The 20,780-nt window shown below is 38.6% G+C and overlaps 2 protein-coding genes across 3 annotated transcripts in view; one reads left to right on the top strand and one right to left on the bottom strand.

Moving 5' to 3' along the window:
• The window catches only part of LOC143722032 (actin-related protein 2/3 complex subunit 1A), a 147,311-nt gene that overhangs the window by 72,795 nt on the left and 53,736 nt on the right, over positions 1-20,780 (bottom strand). The gene's annotated exons all lie outside the window — the stretch shown is intronic.
• The window catches only part of csnk1da (casein kinase 1, delta a), a 53,659-nt gene that overhangs the window by 19,396 nt on the left and 13,483 nt on the right, over positions 1-20,780 (top strand). For both annotated transcript variants that reach the window (XM_077213082.1, XM_077213081.1), the window contains exons 2-7: positions 8,764-8,874; positions 14,653-14,801; positions 15,158-15,386; positions 15,563-15,733; positions 16,005-16,153; positions 16,259-16,430. In XM_077213082.1, coding sequence (XP_077069197.1) covers positions 8,764-8,874; positions 14,653-14,801; positions 15,158-15,386; positions 15,563-15,733; positions 16,005-16,153; positions 16,259-16,430 — 981 coding nt within the window. The remainder of the gene's footprint in view (positions 1-8,763; positions 8,875-14,652; positions 14,802-15,157; positions 15,387-15,562; positions 15,734-16,004; positions 16,154-16,258; positions 16,431-20,780) is intronic.

Raw genomic sequence — 20,780 nt, 5'->3', positions numbered from 1 at the left:
AGAGAGTTCTCTGATCTTGCCGTCAAAGAGAAAACCAACGCATGCAAAATCTGGGGTAAAATTAAATGATTTTGTTTTCCACTCCAGATTTACAAAATATAAACCAAGACATTAAATGTGCCACAAAAAAAATAGTCTTGAATAGTCTCGCACATTCCTAATCACAATATAAATTGCCAAAAACAAAATATCGCAATGTCAGTTTTTTCCAATGTCGCGCAGGTCTACTCTGAGGTAAAATGTTCAGTTATTGAGGATAGCAATGATTGTATTTAATTGTATAGTGTACATTCATAAGATAATGTACAGTACAGAGATTATCTTAATTTAATAATGTCCTTAAACCAAGCGGCAACATTCTAATCTGAAAAATGGAGCCTACCCGGAAATGCAAAAAACTGCAATACATCGAAAATCCGCTAGGGGCAGGTCCCAAAAGGGAGCAAATGTCCGTAGACTCCATGTTAAAATGTCCGTTTTCACAGCATAAATTCATGTTTTTACAGGTTGGTCCCATGGACTTTCATTGTATTTTTCGATAGGTTCCGAGTGCCTGACAACTGTGAGGGGGGTGAATTTTTTTATAACTCGTTAGTTTAGATCGTATTTAGATATAAAATGGTAGACAAATAAGGGCGTGGTTAGCTTTGATTGACAGCTTGATTGACAGCTGATAATTGGCTGCGCAGAGTGGAATTCCTGAAATTTGAGGTCTCGGCCATGATCTGACACAACACATCATACCACCTCTGTATCCTTTCTGAACATTTGTATAGAAATTTCGTACATAAAATGTGTTGCTCTGCTATAAACTGCACTAACCGACACTGTAGGAGTACTTCGCTCTATTTTTTCCGGTAAGTGATATTCCACTACTATTTCACGTAGTTAGGACTATTTAGCATCAATGTTTGTGGGAAGTGGCACTGCAACAGTTAACATTAAATCGCCTCAGATAAGTTAGTGTCCGAGGTACTTTACCTATGGTTATAACTGACGTTTGAAACACTGTAAATGCATCTGCCAAATGAATAAATGTAACATAGACTGATATGTCCCACATTAACAATTAACATTGTTAATATATTTTGGGTTGTACTCTTCAGCAGCTTTGCAGTGAATGTAGTAGCCATAGACTGTAAAAAGTAGCCTAGTCTGCCAGTCGATCTTATAACGTTATGGTGTGTTCACACCGAACGTGAATAGAGCGTCAAATACGCGTCTATCGCGTCTAGTTAGACGCTTGAACATTCGCTTGAGTTCAAATTTTTCAACTTGCACGGAAGCCGTTCGCGGCAAACCTATCGCCCAATTCGCGTCATTCGCGACGCCCGGCGCAAATGATGCATCTATTCGCGTCTTTGCGTTGACTTTGTATGTAATCTACTCGCACAAAGCCCGCCCTTTTACCCAAATATGGATTGGCCAGAAGGTGGGCGGAGGTAGGATTTCCCAAGATTTTCAGAGATGGCGCAGCCCATACCCCCCATAAACGGCCTCAAAACCGTTATTCAGAAATAGGGCTGGGGCGGTATGGATTTTTTCTAACCGCGGTTGAAAAGCAAGATTTTCCCGCGGTATGCCGGTAAACCGAATTTGACCACTTAATTAAGTTTTGTTTTGTAGAAAGCCTTTCTTTAAATTAAATTTCGTTTTGTATAAATTGTACCTTAATTTTAATCACTGTTTCATTAACTAATTGCCTGGAATTAAGAAATAAGAAGCAAATAGCAGACATATAATCAGGAGGACGTGGAAGCGCAGGTGCGATCTCTTGCGTGTGAACTGGAGCTCGTCTCAGAAATGAACCGAAACTCGGCGTAGGCTGGGCCTAAATGTCTACTTTTAACCAAAATTCAAAACGAAATGATAACATTTTAGTCTACAGTAGCCTAGTCAGGTAAGGTCAGGTTTGCCGATGTGCGTTATAGGCCATTTACTTATTCGTATTTAATCCTGGGCGCCGATCGGAGACAGAGTTCACTGCTGATATTCTGGGGATACAACATAGCCAATATACTAGGGACTTTAGCCTTTAAATATCTTCGCTGCATTGGATCAGTGTTCTTTCTAGAACAGCCAAGAGCTTTCTAGCCTCGCGGCAGCAGAGTCTCGAATTGCTCATAGACCTTAAAACAGTCAGCGCCACGGATGCGGTTTCGAAAATTTATCAAAAAACGTTGGTGCTAGTGGATGGCGGACAGATGATGAGTTTTGTGATGCGGTTGCGGATGAAATAATAATAGCCCATCAGCGCATCTCTAATACGAATGGAATGTTATTATGCGTCATGGAACATTGCGCTCCTCAACTCGCGAAAGGTCAGATTTGCTCCATCTTTTGATGATAAGTTTTGTTTAGAAAACCTTGAATCCATGTAAGCCACAATATCATTAGACATAATCCATGTCATTAGAATCAATGAATCCATGTCATTAGAATCAATGAATCCATGTCATTAGACACAACGTGCACACATGTGCAGGCCAAGGGTTTTTTTTTTTGTTTGTTTTTTTGGCGGTGATGACGGTGACGAGCTCAGACCCGCGGTTGGAGTCACGTGACCGCGGTAACCGTCCCATACCTATTCAGAAAGTCTATGGGTGACGTCACAGATGCTTTGTCCATTTTTTTTACAGTCTATGCCTTAAACACAACAATATTGTTGACCACAAACTGACAATAGAATGTGCGTGTCCGGTGTGCGATACCTGTAAGTTGTCCTAGGCGCTGCACTACGCTTCTCGTCTGGTGTTCGACCACCTTTACAGTGAAAACGACAGACTTGTCTCTTGTGACATATGCCGGATTTTATAGTTTTATTCTGTGAAGCTGGTACTACTTGTGCATCTTAGAGTGACTTTTCAAAGTGGAAATAATAGATCATGGTAATTCAGGAAGAGCAGTGGCTGGAAATATATACATGGCATACGTACGGGTGAGATTCAACAGGAGAGTATCGGATCCTGCGGCATGGTCCTGCTTTAGCACTTGTTAAAAATAAAAATATATTTCTTGCACATCTAACAATTAAACCATATTTAATAAATGAGTTATAGAGAAACGTCCTGGTACAGGCACTGACAGGATCTGATGTGTTTAGTGTTTGCATTACTGATAGGTTGTAGTATCTGCCTGTTAGGGATGGGTATCGTTAAGGTTTTAACGGTATTGCTACTCTTACCAATACTGCTTATTGATCCGGTACTTAAACGGTATTCTTGTCGCTTCTTTTTGTTATATTTTTTTAAATAAAAAAAACAAAGAACATTATTAACATTGCTTTATAATATGAAATGTAAAATACCTATAGCAAAAGGAACTGAAATTTTTGAACAAACAGAATATAAAACATCTAGGCTATTTATAAATGGACCGTGTGCAGGCATTGTTTGTTTTATATGCATAAAATAAGAACAAGAACAAAGAAATAAAGTACAAACAAATAGTCAAATAAATACAATAAATATACAATAAAGCAAAGATACAAATGAAATAGCTTTAATTTCAGGAAGGTCTACTAACATTACTGTTACTGTTATAGCGAGTTGTAACATGCAGTGGAAAATATGGCATTCTTTTTATAACCCTTGGAAGCCAAAATCGAAAATAAAATTTGAATAATATCACAGCCCTATCGCATATAGAAGTGGCTGGCAAGATAACATCTATTTATCAATAATAGATAGTAAGTGCATTTTTCTAATTTCTCTAGTACCGAAAGCAGAACGATAGCATTGGAGCTTATCGATACTGTGTTTTTTCATAGTTTTTATATAATTGAGAGTAGGGTTGTAATGGTATGATATTTTCACGGTATGATAATAGTCTCAGAAAATATCACGATTTTACGGTATTAAACAATCATTATTATTATAATCATCAGCTACAATGAACCTTAAATTAATGAAAACAGATGGGGTTTTTTGGTTGAACATATGGTTTATTAAAACAAACTTTTTTAATGAATTTTTTTTTATGGAAGTATGAGTCTACCTTTTGAAAAAATAAGAAAGAAAAAATTAAGCTGCACATCTCCCATTTTAACAAACATGTCTGATCAATTAAATTCATAAAACCTTAACTTAGTTTTAATCTTAATTTATTAATTATTATTTAAGATAATTTTTATTTTGACAGGTTGTACTAAACTCCTATGAGTTTCAGTCAGAGTGTATTTGACAAATTCTTTTCAACAAAATTATGAAATGCTCATTTAGTTCTCTCAGAGCAGCTCTGGATATGTTCATGTGTTCACGTCCTTATATAGTGAGTGAGACGGCAGACGCTTTAAACACCATGAGCGTCACATATACTTGAGTATGTACTAGGCGAAACAGCGCTGCTCATTCACACAGAGGCGCTGAACAAGCAGAATATAGATTTAAATTTTTGTTGTGCTGTATATAAATAGACACACTCATATAGCTATTTTATTTATTGCACAGCTATATTTTAGATTTATTCATCCATCTATCAAATCGCGCATTTTACGTGACATCTGCGTTGTATTGTAAATTCCCTCAGCAACACGTAAATAATACGGCCTTAAGTTATAAATTGAACTTTATCTGCAGGGAGGGATGGTGTTCGCGAATATGGGAGAACATATTCAATGGATTTCCTCCTTTTGCAGCCACTCTTCGTCCACATTTCTGGACACAACTGGATATCAATCTTCAAGGAAAAACCCACGTTTGTTTTTCGGATACCCAAAGTATTCCCACTGAATCCTAGGGTTGGGTATCGTTTCAATTTTAACGATTCCGATTCTGCTTATCGAATCCGGTTCTTAACGATTCTTGGTTTCGATTCCAAAATTTATTGGAAAGAAAAAGGAGAGCAAATACTTGTAACAATTCTACCTTTTATTCTTGTCACATTTAGGCTATTACCAGTAAAACTGTGACAATGCGTCTTCATGGCTAAAGTGAATGGAGTCTCTTCAAATAAAGATTGTGTTGATTACATTATTAGACCAATAGGTGGCAGCAAGTGAGTGTTAAATGTATTTTTTTTCATTGAATCGTTCATTCAAAAGATTCGTTCAGAAATGGTGAATCATCCATTAACTAAAAAGTATTTATGGAGTATCAAACAAGTATTCATTCAAAAAAAAATACATTTAATAGACTCGACTCATATTAATTGTCTGATGTATTTATTCATGATGATCTCCACTTTAAACAAAACAACACAACCATTTTAAACAAATCCAGAATTATGCGGCTCTAGTTCGAAGACGAATGTCTGCTCATCTGTGTTTTGTACCTGAGTGTGAGAGACTGGTATTGCTGCTGCTAGTAGCTTTATCTGGTGTGTGGAAACCTGTGGTACTGCTGCTGAGAGATCGCACCGAATCAAATGCGGTGCATTCCTTCAAATTGACCCCGTGTTGAAGCAAATGTTTCATCATATTGGAGGTGCTTCCTCCCTTGCATGAAATGTCTTTCTTGCATGTTATACAATTCGCTGTATTTTCATCTTTTTTTGAAAAGCTTAACCAAACTTTTGAACGTTTGCCGCGCTCTGCCATCGTAAATATAACGTACAGCGCATGTGCGGCAGGCAGGTCCTGGCAGATCAATACAACAGTAAACAAATGCTCACTGCCATTCACCGCGCGCGCATGCGCGAGCGAGCATCACCAAAGTAAGGAATCGATAAGCGGAATCGAAATGCGCGTGTCTTATCAAATCCCCGGTTTTTGGCATTTTGGAACCGGTTCTAAAATGGAACCGGTTCTCGATACCCAACCCTACTGAATCCCATACTGCAGATTTTAACTTTTTTTTTGGCGGGGGATAGAGATTAGAATTCGCAGCCTCAGTCTCAGACATTTTCTCCAGTGCACATGTATAGGTGGAGTAGTCAAGTGGAAAGAAGTTGCATATGCGCAGTTGAGATCTGCTTTAATTTTCTTTTCAAAACCGGGGATAAGCAAATGTTCACGATATGATAATCGTACAAGTCAATATCGCAATAAACTGCCATACCGGTATACCGTTTCAACCCTAATTGAGAGCCTGGTTACAAAAACACCATTGTCTCAAAGTGACCAAAGTCTCACCATTAAAAAAACATGTCCCAAGCTCTTAAACCTAAATCAAACGCATACAATTACAATACAGTAGCCTAGTTTTAACCAGTGTATGTTTTGAAAATTATTTTTACACTCCTATGGCCAACTTTCTTTATCAAACCAAACTCAACTTTATCAAAAAATCTATTTCCTTAAAAATAATTAAAATAATGCCTAAATAATGCAAACAAGTCATTGGACATCATTACTTGCGTATAAAGAATAAAACTGCATGTACCATGGATGGATAAAATGGAATAGCCTCTGCACGGAAAATAATGAAATTATTACACGTTTTTTTGGAACACTTGATTCTGATTGGTCAATAGGGCCATCCAGCTGTAAATTATTCCTATATAACAACCGCTCAAAGCAGATAACGCATGCTCATCCGGGTTACTGAAGTCAACAGTGCTATATGCCTGCTAGGAACGGGTTTTCTTCGTGGAAGTTTTGCGTTTGGTGAGCTAATAAAATATTAAACTCAGTCGAATCAATATTTTGTGTACAGTTATTTAATTATGCCATCCAGTATCATGGACTCGCTCTCTCTTGTTTCATACAAACGCAGCTGCTGCCACTGTTGGATTATGAGATACAAACAGCTACAATTTTAAAACGGTTTAATCTGAAATCTATATCTCTTATCCCCATAATTATTTTTTCTTCGGATCAATATTTCATGTTTAATTATTTAATTCTGTGGCAAGTAGCCGTGTAATAAGTGGGATAATGTACATCCAGCCGGTGGTTCTCTCAAAATAACCCCCTTCAGGCTGATCAAGACCCCTCCCCTTCACGACGGGGTCCTCATCCTGTCGGGGGTTATTTTAAGAGAAGCGACGACTGGATGTACATTATCCCTTACTTAAACCATATTGTTGATGAAAATAATGCGAGAAAAATAAAAGTGGTAGTTATTATAAATAATGCAGCAATGTATCTGAAAAAGAAACATCTGAAAATAAAATTACGGTTTCAAATAACAGCTTTTTGAGCTGCCTGTGGTGATGCTGAAGAGTTATGAGCATCGGGAAACTGATGGGTTTTATTAGCGGGTTAATTAGCTTAACGAAACGCATCATATGAGATTAATATGAAATTAATCATATAGGATTTATGCAACATAAACAAAACATTACAACTTATATCTGCACAAAATTAAGCAAATACACAAGTGAACTTGCTAGATACGTGCTAGAATGTACACTTAACTGTATTTTCCTTTTCCTGATTCCAGTCATATTTCAAGCGATTCAAAACCATCAATGGCGAACAGTGTGCAGCTGAAATAATCCATTATTTATCGGCTTTAATATATCAGCCACATTTTCTTATCGGGTCATTAATGATAACATTAAAAATGATCATACCTGTATATCAGCCTATACTAATTGGTGTCCTATATATTGTGCTTGCCTAAACAAAATTACAAGTACATCAAGTACATTACATTGAAACAATGCTGTACTGTAAAATAAAAAATAAGTATTTAATAAAATAATAATAGTTTTTAACTTTACAACGGTGTAATTATTTGTTGTATACAAATTACTCTGAGACTGAAAACCGTAATCATGAGCTGCATGTGTGTAAATGAACACAGTGCCACTCTTCACTCTGAAATGTGGAGCTCATATATTTATTCATTAAATTGCAGAATTTATAACTGCATATCACAATATAATGATTTCAATTTAATTGATTTATCATTCAGCCTGATATATTTAGCAAATATCATGTGAATAAATTGATATAAATATATAAATGTTTTACTATGTCTTATATTTTGTTGTAGACCTCCTGCATCTGACATCAGTGGTTAGTAGGTTTTAGGGGACTTAAGCTGATTTTTCCAGTTCAGAACCACATTTCCTGTGGAAACTGTTTCAGATAGAGTAGCGGCACCCTGTTTGTGGAAATTGGGCGTGTGACAGAGCGGTTGAAGCCCTTTGTTACAGCTTCTCCAGATTAAGACTGGTCTGCTGTTTCCAAGCTGGAAAATCGGGACTAGGTTCAGGTAGAATGTCAGTCCCTGGACTCTGAGTAAGAGGAAAGGGAAGTTTGCAAAGTTTTTTTTTTTTTAAACCAACTTATTTATCCTGCTTTTTTACGTGTCATGTCCATCAGGCACAACACATAGGCCCTATGTTAGCCTAGACATTGAAATGCTAGTGTTGTCATTCTCCTGATCTGTTTTATTGGGTGTCTTGTTACAGCAGATGAAGGTGGATGATTTTCAGCATCCTCTGCTCAGGATGTTAAGTTGAGGCAGATGGTGGGTTGAAAAGGAGGCGGTATAGCAGTACGCGTAGATAATTCCCACTTCCTCACGCTGGAAAGATGTGTGTGTGAGTCAACCTTAGATATGCAGACTTGTTTTAATCATAGTGGGCCTGCATAGTCATTATATTTTTTGGTTATATTTAATTGTGTCCCAATGACTCATAACATACTGGAAACTAATGCTTATTAAGACACTGCAAAGCCTCTCTAGTTGATTGGATTTATTGTTCTCACTCTCGGGTATGCGTGTATTGTTCGTCACAGGTACATGCGCAGATATGTTATGTTAAAGCTCCCTACTGTAGACATATCAAACAATTTGGTTGTTTCTGCATCAGTCTTTTGCTTTTCTGTTTGGTGATGTAGAGTGTAATCCTGTCTTTTCTGATCTTCAGGCACAGACATCTCCGTGGGGGAAGAAGTAGCCATCAAACTAGAATGTGTGAAAACGAAGCACCCACAGCTGCACATCGAGAGCAAGATCTACAAAATGATGCAAGGAGGCGGTATGTGTTTCCACACTCAGTCAGCAGCTCCTTGTGGTCTCCATCCGGCTTCTCAGTTAATACACAACTATGAGTCACACGTACACACCTCACACTGCTGACACATACATAAGACCCTGTAGACAAATAAAACTCTTCAAAATGAAATATTTATTATTATGGGTGTCACGATTCTCCAAATCCTCGATTCGATTAGATTTTCGATTCTAAGGTCACGGTTCGATTCGAATCTCGATTTTTATTTACTTTTTTTAAAGCCGAAACCGGCCAATCAGGATGCTCTCTGTCTTACATGCGCTTCATGAGGCAAACACGCAAGGTCTCTCGCTCTCTCCCTCTCTGCCGTGCGCGCGCTATACGGTTTGGAGCACAGTTTTTTCTGTCTCGCATGCGCGCTCTTGCTCGCTCACTCTAGATTCTGGGAGATTTGAACTAATTTGCGTATCAGGGAGCCGCTATCAATATGCGGGAGACTCCCGGAACTTCCGCGAGACTTGGGATGTCTGCAAACTGTGGCTTTTTTGAAGCACGAACGTTTTCAACATAACTCACTGGAAATCCAAAAAACGTCCACACCTCCGACTTCAATGAAAGAGGAGGGGGTTCAAGTTCTGTCGATGGGTCTCCTGCATCTGCATTTGCCATGCTATCTTTTGAGTGGCTGTAGCTAAGTTAGAGGAGGTTGATCATAGACTCGCAGCACTTCAACACGCGTGTTTTTTTCCGACCGGATGTGACATGGGGGCGTGGCAGCATCGACGATTCAATTTTTTAATTCGAAGTTCGAGATTGTGAATTAATTTCGATTTAAAATCGAAATCGTGACACCCATATTTATTATAGGCCTTTAGGTGGTTTTGTGGTTGTGTATCCATATCGTGTGTAGGCACAAAAATGTTTTTTTTCTTGACATTTTGTTTCTGTTGCAATGTACGATGTTTTATGACTATACATGAGGTGCCTGAAGGATACGCCCCGCCCCGATTCCAGCTGGGTTTGCCCCGATTGCTTATTCTAGATAGACGTATGACAGTCCGGGGCTATTTTATGGTGCCAGCAGCAAAAGTGTGCCGTCTACGGCGTTCGCTTTCAAACACATTCAAGTTTGTCTGCTCGCTCTCAGCATGACTGAGCATGCATGACGTCCACTCCGCAGCACCCAAACTTTGTGATGACATCCGTGCCACAACAGACAGGCATTCTGAGTGAGCCTCCTACTCAGCGCTTGTTCTCTGTGATCACATGGACCCCAGGCCAGATGGTGGGTGCGCAGGGGAGTGAGTTTAGGTGGGAGGGGCCACCCTGTGCATTCCATCTCCCAACTGGGTCTCTTTCACCACTCCCAGCCTTATTTAGCATACCATGAACAGACATACACTCTGACAACTTTGTGGGTACAAAAAGGTGTAGGTACCTGCACGCATTTGTGCATGCATGTAAATGCATATTTTTAGGGAGAAGGAAATCCCTGTCTTCTATGTTATTTATTTATTCATTTTTATTTCTGGATATTTTGATATCAAAATTGCACTATACAAGTCCATACATGGAGAAGTTCTAGGCTCAGCATTTTTCTATTTTAATTCCTATTAATATAGACTGTGTCAGAGCTGTCCTGACATGAGAATGGAAAGGCGCGCTGGACGGCTCAGACCAGGAGATATATTTAACCTCCTGAGTTTGCGCAGGAATAGCTGACCTGGAAGATGTTTTCTGCAAAGTGCTGAACAGCAAAATCTCTGTGCTGTTGAAGGCAGTGGCAAGGCTCAGGGCACACATGACGGTAGATACGACAGCAGCTGCTGAGAGAACTCTGACCTTCCAGAATGCTGCTGAACCCTCTGTCTCTTCCTCTCCACGAGAATCATGAGTGTGCTGTGTATATATATGAACAACACAAGAAAATCTAGACTGTCTGGTTTTCTGATGGCACAAAAATGATATTACCTACACAAGCTGTCTTTTAGGGCACTACAGACTAACTCTTATGTTTCTGTTAATGGGTGAAGATCCTCCTTTCTTCCCCTTGTGCCAGGGGTCGTGCCATATTCCCATCAAAATATTCTTCAGTAATGATTGGATAGTTTGAACTCTGTAAGAATGTTATTTTTCAGTTGACTCTTTATGGAAAAAATTCGCAAAGACTAGTCTTACAAGTTAGACACCAATTTCTTTTCTTTAAGACTGTTCATAGCTTTTTTAAATCGGTTACATAAAAACGTAGATTAGTCTACTTTAATACCGAAAAGTAAAACTGACATCCCTTGACTAACTGCTAGTGGGTCACACTAAAACTTAAGACACTGTCTTAACCATAATGGCTATGTTTATACAACTGGCCCCCAGATGTACCTTTTTAATTACCTATTTTAATCGTTCCTTTTTAATCTCTTTCTCACCATGAATATAGCCGAGGTAGCTGGCATGCAGTGTTAATTTTGTCAGCAAATTTTGATTTAGTTTTAGTCTTAGTCTTTTGACTAAAATGCCATTTAGTTTTAGTCATATTTTAGTCATCTGAATTGTTTTAGTTTTAGTCTAGTTTTAGTCGACGAAATACAATAACATTTTAGTCGACTAAATCTACAGTAGATTTAGTCGACTAAAATATAATGGGTTTAGTTCAATTGTAATGCATTAATTTAGAATTTCTCTAAAATTTCCAAACCCATATACTCCCGGAGGAAACATCTATTAACCTATTAATATGAATGATTTTTAAGTTTGAACATGCAATACAGATACATATTTAACTGCTGTTACTTAAAAAATATCTTAAAATGAAATAAAACTGCTTTTCCTAAAGTACAACACAGTCTTCTTTACAATGAATGATATATTCATTCCTTATAACTACTTACACATCATTCTTTATTCTTTCAAGCAGACATATTTATTTGTATGAATTAAATATAATTAATCCTTATTAAAGCTATTAACAAACTGTGAATGCTTTTCTCTTTTTCTTTTGTTGCTTGATCAAAATTAAGGACACGGACCGCATTAGGTTTATTGCCACTGTCACTTTAAGACGTCGGATCATGTCCAATGACATGCGGATACAATTGCACTGATGCACATCCGACACACTCACAGTTTAAGACATAACCAGCATAGTTTACATGAATACTCTCCAAAAAGGACATTTAGACATACTGTTGTGTATTTCTCCATTCAGACACGAAAGAGAGCTCAATTCAGTAGCCTACTCGCGCGCTGTAGGTGTATTGTGCATGACTGCACGCTTCGGGTTAGGTGTGTGCGCAAAGAAAACCGCACCGAATAGAGCTCTTTTTTGCATCGTCACTCTTATTCAGAGATCTATATGTCTGCTCTACTCATTCTCCCGACGTTCACATTTTTTAACGTTTTATGACCGCGGGGTAGATCACGTTACAGTAGCCTACAAATGTGCGCATCTACCACACACGCAGGACATCAGTTCTGACGGATCGCTTCCCAAATCGTCACTATCTAACATTTTCGTCTAGTTTTTATTCGTTGACGAAAATGTCAATAGATTTTCGTCATAGTCTTTGTCATTCAAAACTAGGTTTTATTTAGTTATCGTCTCGTTTTCGTCTGTGAAAAAATGTCGTTGACGAATAATTTTCGTCGTTATTTTCGTCAACGAAATTAACACTGCTGGCATAACATTAAACTATAAGCAAACAAACAAACAAACAAACTGATGGGACACATCTGTGGTTTGCTAGAAACTGTATTTTACAACTTGTAAATAAATATATAAAGTTTTGATATAAAAATTTATATCAAATTTTGTTAAAGCTGGTAGTAGGGCTGCACATTTAATCGAATTTCAATCACGTTCACGATTTTGAATTCCCACGATCAAATTCACTTGATCGAGCGATATTTAAAATGCATTATTGCGTTCATAGAACGTTCCGTATCAAAGGTTTTTTTTTAATATATATATTTTTTTGTAAAGCCAATCTAGCGCTCCATAAACCACTGTCTGATCATGTGCCTCCATGAGCCAATCAGAGTTGTTCCATGCATCGCGCAGCTTAGTTTCTAGATGTTGACAGTCACAGAGGACAGAGCAATGTGTAATTCCACAACAGATAGCAGTTGGTCATAAGGCTATAAACTTAAAGAAGACAAAAAAATGTCTAGCGTAGCAGGGGGCAAGGCTGAGGGGCTTGTCCCGAGAATCGGATCGTCATCCATTGTGTGGAAGCATTTTGGGTTCAAGGCAAGTGACACAAAACAACAACAGTTCATATGCAACGAGTGGCGTAAAGTTGTGTTGGTGCCACAAAGCAACACAATGAACCTCTTTAACCACTTAAAAACAAAACAAAGTTCAATACGATGAATGTATGAGGGCCAAGAAATGTCTACTTACAATTAAAACAAAACATTGCGCTTTTGTAAAATTATGAAAATGAACAGGGTGTGCTTTCTGCCTCTCCATCTCCGTGAACTTTTTTTTCTGCAGCACGTCACTACACTTAAACAAAACTCAGCGAATACTCGTCATACATGCATTAGCAGTATATCTTTGTAAGCATGTAAGTGTCTTTTTTAAATGATCTTATTCAAAATGAAAACAAATATTCTCTGTTTATGTAATCTGTATGAAAAGAGAGAGATGTCAGTCTAATGTGAATACACTAATGTGAATTACGCTGTGAGGAATAATAATAGCCTAATAGTAGTAAAAATCATGGAGAAGTTTACCTCAAGTGTTGGTTTTGGTTTCATTTTGAGGAGCAAAATGAATTAAAAGATTTTTATATTAATTAAAAAAAATTATATATATATAATTAATTGAACTATTATGCTATTTGTGATAATTAATTTTAGTTGATCAGTACTTATTATGCTAATGTGTGTGAATATGTTACTGATAATAACAATAGTAGCCTAATATAACAACTGTTTCTGCTAGTGTTGAGAAACCAAAACCAAACAGTTTTCCTCATGTTGTCTGACATAAGATTGAACTAACTTAAATCTTGAATAATATGATTGGGGTTGTTTACCAAATATGTGGTTTAATTTTCCATATGATGTGTTCATGTTCTTTCTTAGAGTATATGCAATGAGAGCTCCTCGGAGTGACCGTGCACAAATAATCGTGATATTTAATCGTGATCTCAATTTTGATCAAAATAATCGTGATTATCATTTTGGCCATAATCGTGCAGCCCTAACTGGTAGCTGTAATTGGAGCTTGCTTGTTTAACTAGAAGATAATGTGTATTCAACATTGTGTCAGTACACATTCAACTCGTATCAGTACACATTCAAATTATGTTATAGTGTTGTGACAGCTGTCTTTTCTGGTTCACATGTGGCTGAATTGTGAGAGGGGGCTGAAAAATGCCCTTGAAGTGATCTAATTGGGTATCAGCTGTCCTTCCACGGCAGCCTATATCTTTTCGTGCATCACTTCAAGGTCTTCTAGAGATGGTTGATGCTTTATAGGTGATGAGTTAGAGCCCTTTCTGAGGGTGACCAACCAGCACCGCTGGTTTATTCAAGCTTGGTTTTTTTTATCACATCACTGTCCTACTGAAACAAATGTGCTCCCAACCCCCCCAGACACCTATAATGTTGAAGGTTACCTTCAGATTCTTTTTGTCAGTCCTTCAAAGATACAGGTACATATTAGTCAAACTTCCTCTCTATTCAGTAGTCTAAACTTTCAAGATAATTTTGGTTGGCAAGGATTTTCTTCATAAACCATTAGATTCCCTTCTAGAAGAAAAAATCTTCTGCACTAATGGTAATTTTTTGCTTCTACAGTCGGTATTCCAACTATCAAATGGTGTGGAGCAGAAGGAGATTACAATGTGATGGTGATGGAGCTGCTGGGACCCAGTTTGGAGGATCTCTTTAATTTCTGTTCTCGCAAGTTCAGCCTAAAGACTGTTCTTCTTCTGGCTGACCAGATGGTAAGGCTGTAGACGGGATCACCATAACGGTTGTCCTCTCCACCCTACCTATCTCTTGTTATAGGACACCCAAAATTGGATAATGACTCCAGGAAGTGCCGTTCTGATGACACAACAAGCTTTACTGTCATCCTTTCAGCTGTCTTACATAGTCAAACACAAAGTCAAAGAGGACACTGGTTGTCTGAGTATTAAGTGCCAAGAGGTATTGTGAAATGAGGCATAATGTGAAAGGGCTGCTTGTTCAGCAGTTGTCATGCCTTCATTGGCTTTATTTGAATTGGTGTGCTAGGTTTGCATGGAGTCTCTCATTCAGTCATTCGACTTGCTAAACCTGTCCTCTCTTCTGTCATTAGATCAGCCGTATTGAATACATCCACTCCAAGAACTTCATCCACAGAGACGTCAAGCCTGACAACTTCCTTATGGGCCTGGGGAAGAAGGGCAACCTTGTTTACATCATTGACTTTGGCCTGGCCAAGAAGTACAGAGATGCTCGCACCCACCAGCACATCCCTTACCGCGAGAACAAAAACTTGACTGGAACTGCTCGCTACGCTTCCATCAACACCCACTTGGGAATAGGTACCCTAATATGTCTTTTAAAACAAGTTATAATAATATTATGTCATCTTATTGAAACCTCCAGTACATTCAGACCTGACCTGTCATCACCCTAACATTTACGTTCAAGCCACTTCATCTGTTATGGTCAGGCCATCTTAATGACATACATTGTTTATGGGTGTTTTCTTTCACAGAGCAATCCAGACGAGATGACTTGGAGTCTCTTGGCTATGTGCTCATGTACTTCAACCTGGGCTCTCTGCCATGGCAGGGTCTAAAGGCTGCCACAAAGAGACAGAAGTATGAGCGGATCAGTGAGAAGAAAATGTCCACTCCTATTGAAGTCCTGTGCAAAGGATACCCATGTAAGCTTCTGCTTATAAATATAAGTTTTTTTATATATGTTATATGCTTATGTTATATAAGATTCCTGTTTCAAATAAATGCTGTTCTTTTGAACTTTCTTTTCATCAAAGAGTCCTGAAAAAGATCCCCATTTCCACAGAATTATTAAGCAGCACAATTGTTTTCAACATTGAAAAATACCTCTTTTTTTAAAAAAAAGTGTAGTTGACCTCAAATCTGAACAACTTGACTGATTTTTTTTTATTACATTTGCCTTTTGTTTATTTCCAGCTGAGTTTGCCACATACCTCAACTTTTGCCGATCCCTTCGTTTTGACGACAAGCCCGACTACTCTTACCTGAGACAGCTCTTCAGGAACCTTTTCCACCGGCAAGGCTTTTCATACGACTACGTGTTTGACTGGAATATGCTCAAATTTGTGAGTGTCTAATGGGTTGTCTTCGCATGGTTGCTGTATTTCTTAAATTGTTCTTGGTTCTTATTGTGGTCTTTTTGACTTTATGCTTTGTGTTGTGCTGTTCAGGGTGCAAACAGAGCGGCCGAAGATCCGGAGAGAGAGCGGAGGGATCGAGAGGAAAGATTACGGCATGGGCGGAATCCTGCTGCCCGTGGCATGATGCCTTCCAGCTCAGGCAGACCCAGAGGAACGCAAGAAGTAGCACCTCCCACACCTCTTACACCAACCTCACACACAGGTAAGACGTCCACTGTTGTCTGTTGGTGCCTGTTTTTTTGTTATTTGTACATGAGGATTGTTTTGATTTGGAGAAAACGTCTCCGGTTACCTAACGTAACCTCGGTTCCCTGAGAGGAGGGAACGAGACACTGCGTCACTGTTAGGTGGCGCTCTGGGATTATCTCTCCTCCTTCGAAATCTACTGAAGCCTTATGAAATCTCGTGGGCGAGAATACACCTGCCAATGGCGTTCAAGAGCACGAAATAGAGGTGGGCTCCCCCGCACTATAGGGAGGCGCTGAGTGCCATTGCCTCAATCTTGGACTGAAGCAGAGTACAGCCGACAAAGACTCTGAGATAAGTAACATGGCAGCGCACGCAGTGTCACGTTCCCTCCTCTCAGGGAACCGAGGTTACGTTAGGTAACCGGAGGCGTTCCCTTTCGAGTCGGTTTATTCGGGTCGAATGCAGATGAAACCCGAAGGCAGCAGAAGTACTGGTGCCATTATGGACAACACATGTATTGCCAGGAACATCCAGGTTATAAACACTGTATAGGCAATGGCAATATGCAAGGTGCCTGATAGCCCCTCTGGCATAGGTTTACCGCAAAGGTTACTACCTGTGTGGGAGAAACCATAAATTATGACAGATTCTTAGTCTGTGCTTTACACCATGAATGTGTACAACAGCACTGCGCATAGATATAACCACAAGGGTGACCATTCGCGCAGGAGGCGGCAATGTGTCAGCCTGGCTATAACAGCATACTGCGAACGCCTAAACAACCTAGTTGAACACCACTAGCAGGGGTGTAACAACTGTCGAAATAGTCACATGACCTGTTTGACAACATCCACAAAGTAGTTCGCGTTGTAGATATAATCCCCTTGGAAGGCTCAAATGTGAGCGAGACAATTAATCACAGAACTGACCAGAGCATCCAGCACAAATCGACCAGTGTGCTTAAAACAGGGAGTGCATAAATCTCCATCCAAGTACTCTTGCAAAAGATAAGGCCACTGACAGGGGCTGTCTGACCAAAAAGAGATATATAAATACACTCTCTGAATGGAATGTGATCAGTTGATAATCCAGAACGTGCGCTCCACTCAAGTAGAGGTGAGATAGCCGCACTCAACACTCATGAATGTACACATGGTTTGTTCATTTCGGTTGGGTACTTGATAGGGCTGGGACGGTTACCGCATTACCGCAATACCGCGGTCACGTGACTCCAACCGCGGGTCTGAGCTCGTAACCGCCATCAACGCAAAAAAAACAACAAAAAAAAAAACATTGGCCTGCACATGTGTGCACGTTGTGTCTAATGACATGGATTCATTGATTCTAATGATATGGATTATGTCTAATGATATAGTGGCTTACATGGATTCAAGGTTTTTTAAACAAAACTTAACATCAAAAGATGGAGCAAATCCGATCTTTCGCGAGTTGAGGAGCGCAATGTTCCATGACACAAATAACATTCCATTCGTATTAGAGATGCGCTGATGGGCTATTATTATTTCACCCCCAACCGCATCACAAAACTCATCTGTCCGCCATCCACTAGCACCAATGTTTTTTGATCAATTTTAGAAACCGCAGATAGGCCGAAGATACCGGGCTAAGGCTACACCAATCACAGAGTAGAACCACAGCGTCATTCCTCTAAGAGTGCTCACAGCTGATGGGCAAGGCCAGACCAATGAGCTGCTCAGCTCAAGTACACCCAAATTTGCACATCAGCTAGAATATTAGGCTGCAATAAATACGGGGCAGCATAACGGCAGTAACCGCATACCAGTATGTACATGAACACAGCGTAGCAGCCGTAGTGACAACAACTGTGCATAGACGCAGTCAGATCAGAATAGCCAGTTGTGCTGAAGGATACTGGGCAGGTTGTACATGAGCACAGTGTCAGTAGCTGTAGCAACAACAACTGTGAGCAAGTGCAGTTAGATCAGAATAGCCAGTTGCACTGAAGGATACTGGGCAACAAAACAGCATAATCACATATAGTGTTGCACGTTACACCGGTACTAGAAAGGTATCGCGATACCCAGCTATTAAAATCGGTACGATATTAAATTTTATTAGTACCGGTAGGCTACTTTAAGAGTGACGGCACTCTAAATAATAAGAGCAGTATTTCTTTAATTTGCGTTGAAGTGTGACAGCCGTAGTCAGGATGTGTGTGCAGAGCTCTGCTTCCACTGTTATCATTCACTAAACAACGGAAGCAGAACAGTAAAATATATACGCACAGCGAAACATGCATGCATGAGAAAATAAAGCGTGGGACGTGCTCGCTCTGCCGGCTCAGACCTGAAGCGCGCGCACATGCCTTTCACACAGCATGCGATCACGACTTCAGTTCTCGTTTGTGGATTATTTGGATTAAACACAGTCGGGTATGTCTTTAGTGAATGTAAACCGTTTGTAAAAATAAATCGTATGTGTTCCATTGGGTAGCCTACGTGCAGGTCTTAAAGGGCCGGACCAGCAGCTTAATATTCTGTGTAATTAATGTTAATGAAACAACAGAAAATAGACAATCACCCAATGCTTGACTGAATAAATGTATCTATTTATTAAGAATCAGTCTATAGTTAATTTATAGAGTGAAGACTTTTTTTCAGCTACAGTACTAGGTCTATTTAACAGTAGCATTCAAAAAAGAAATGAAGCACTGTTTATTTTATTTGTCTCTTATAGTATTTGTCATATTGTTTGTAATTTGATTTTTGCTTATTTTTAATAACAAAGATACAATTAAATTCAATATCTATATTGTAGGGGTGTAACGATATGCAAACCGAAACGAAAAAACGCGATTCAGAACCCACGATACATATCACGATTCTCTCATGGTGTATCGAACATGCCCATGCCTCATTCAATCTTATGTGTACAACGAATTCAGTTTTCTAGCCTAACCACCATTAACACCATGTTAATAGCAAGCTCCGTGTTTTGTTACTTTCGATAATAGGCAAGGTGTAATCTTTCAAATTCTGTCTATTTGATCACGAAATTCAAACAATAAATGCCGTTTTGGCGCTCTTTGATGTGGTGTGACAGATCACTGTACTAGCTCCTTATTTCAAGCGGCAGCGCGGAGCGCGAGTAAACGCGATCATCTCTTCCTCAGTTACAGAATAAACATGAATGGACACCTGAAGATATGTTGAAAGATACAGTATACTTACTGAAAGGCATCATAACGTCAATAAAACAGCTTAGTTTGTCACAAAGAATTATATTTACCTCAGCAGGCAAGTCATCCAGTGTCCACAGCTCTTGCACTAAATAAATGCGCTATATTTGCCTATACATTAGGCTATATTTTAAATAACCTGTTAATGATATCTTGATTATTTAATGTATGTTTAAAATATCTTTCATGAAAATGACAGCAACTGTGTAATATATTATATTTCAATAACGAATTAGAGTAAAAACTTATGTTTTCATACAATGTGTTGGGTGTTGATTATTATACGTAAAAAATAAATAGCATCTGAATTAAGGCTTAAAGTCTAGGCTTTGTTGTTAAGCTTCAATGTTATAGTAATGTGCGGGCTCCTTATATAGTTTACAGCATTAGCAGATCTTTTTTTTTTTATCCTTGCGAAATGTTTAATTGTAATTGAATTGATTTAAAGACAAAGACACAATTTTTTCATCAAACAACAAAAAAAACTACAAAAAAACAATTTTAGCTTTCTAAACCCCACCCCACCGAACCGAGACGTCAAAATCGTGGGAAGAACCGAACCGTCAGTTTTGTGTATCGTTACACCCCTACTATATTGTAATTATAAAATTACATTTAAAGAATATTAAATAACTTGTTTCATGAAATAAGATTTTGGTCATGCCAACCTGTTCAGAATTGTGAAAGGTTAGCAAATGTTAACATGGTTGATGATAATGTCAATGTTGCAAACATCTTTATAAGGACGTACACACTGGCACTTACTAATTATTTTTTTTTTTATTTAATAAAGGGGAGGGAATGGTCAAAAAGCTGGGAAGGAACAAAGTTAATTTATAAAACAATGAATTGTAAGTTCTGTCATTTTTTCAGTTACTTTTACTGTTTGTTTTTTTTCCATGGTATCCAGGTATTTTAGTCTGGTATTGTATCGAAGTCATAATTTTGGTATCGTGACAGCACTAGTGTGTTATATGATTAGAATGTTGTCCAGGTTTTAAAATAAAGCACAGCAATGATATTTGAGAGTGTTTCTCCCTTTTCAGGAAAAGTATCGAAAAAGTATCGAAATCGCAATTCTTGACTTGGTATCGGTATCAAAACAATAATTTTGGTATCGTGACAACACTAATCACATATTAG

Source organism: Siphateles boraxobius, unplaced genomic scaffold (genome assembly GCF_051911475.1).
Source record: "Siphateles boraxobius isolate OS27281-9 unplaced genomic scaffold, OSU_SipBor_1 66, whole genome shotgun sequence".
Taxonomy (NCBI): Eukaryota; Metazoa; Chordata; class Actinopteri; order Cypriniformes; family Leuciscidae; genus Siphateles; species Siphateles boraxobius.
Note: the sequence above shows the minus strand (reverse complement) of the source record. Positions and strands in the feature narration are given on the sequence as shown.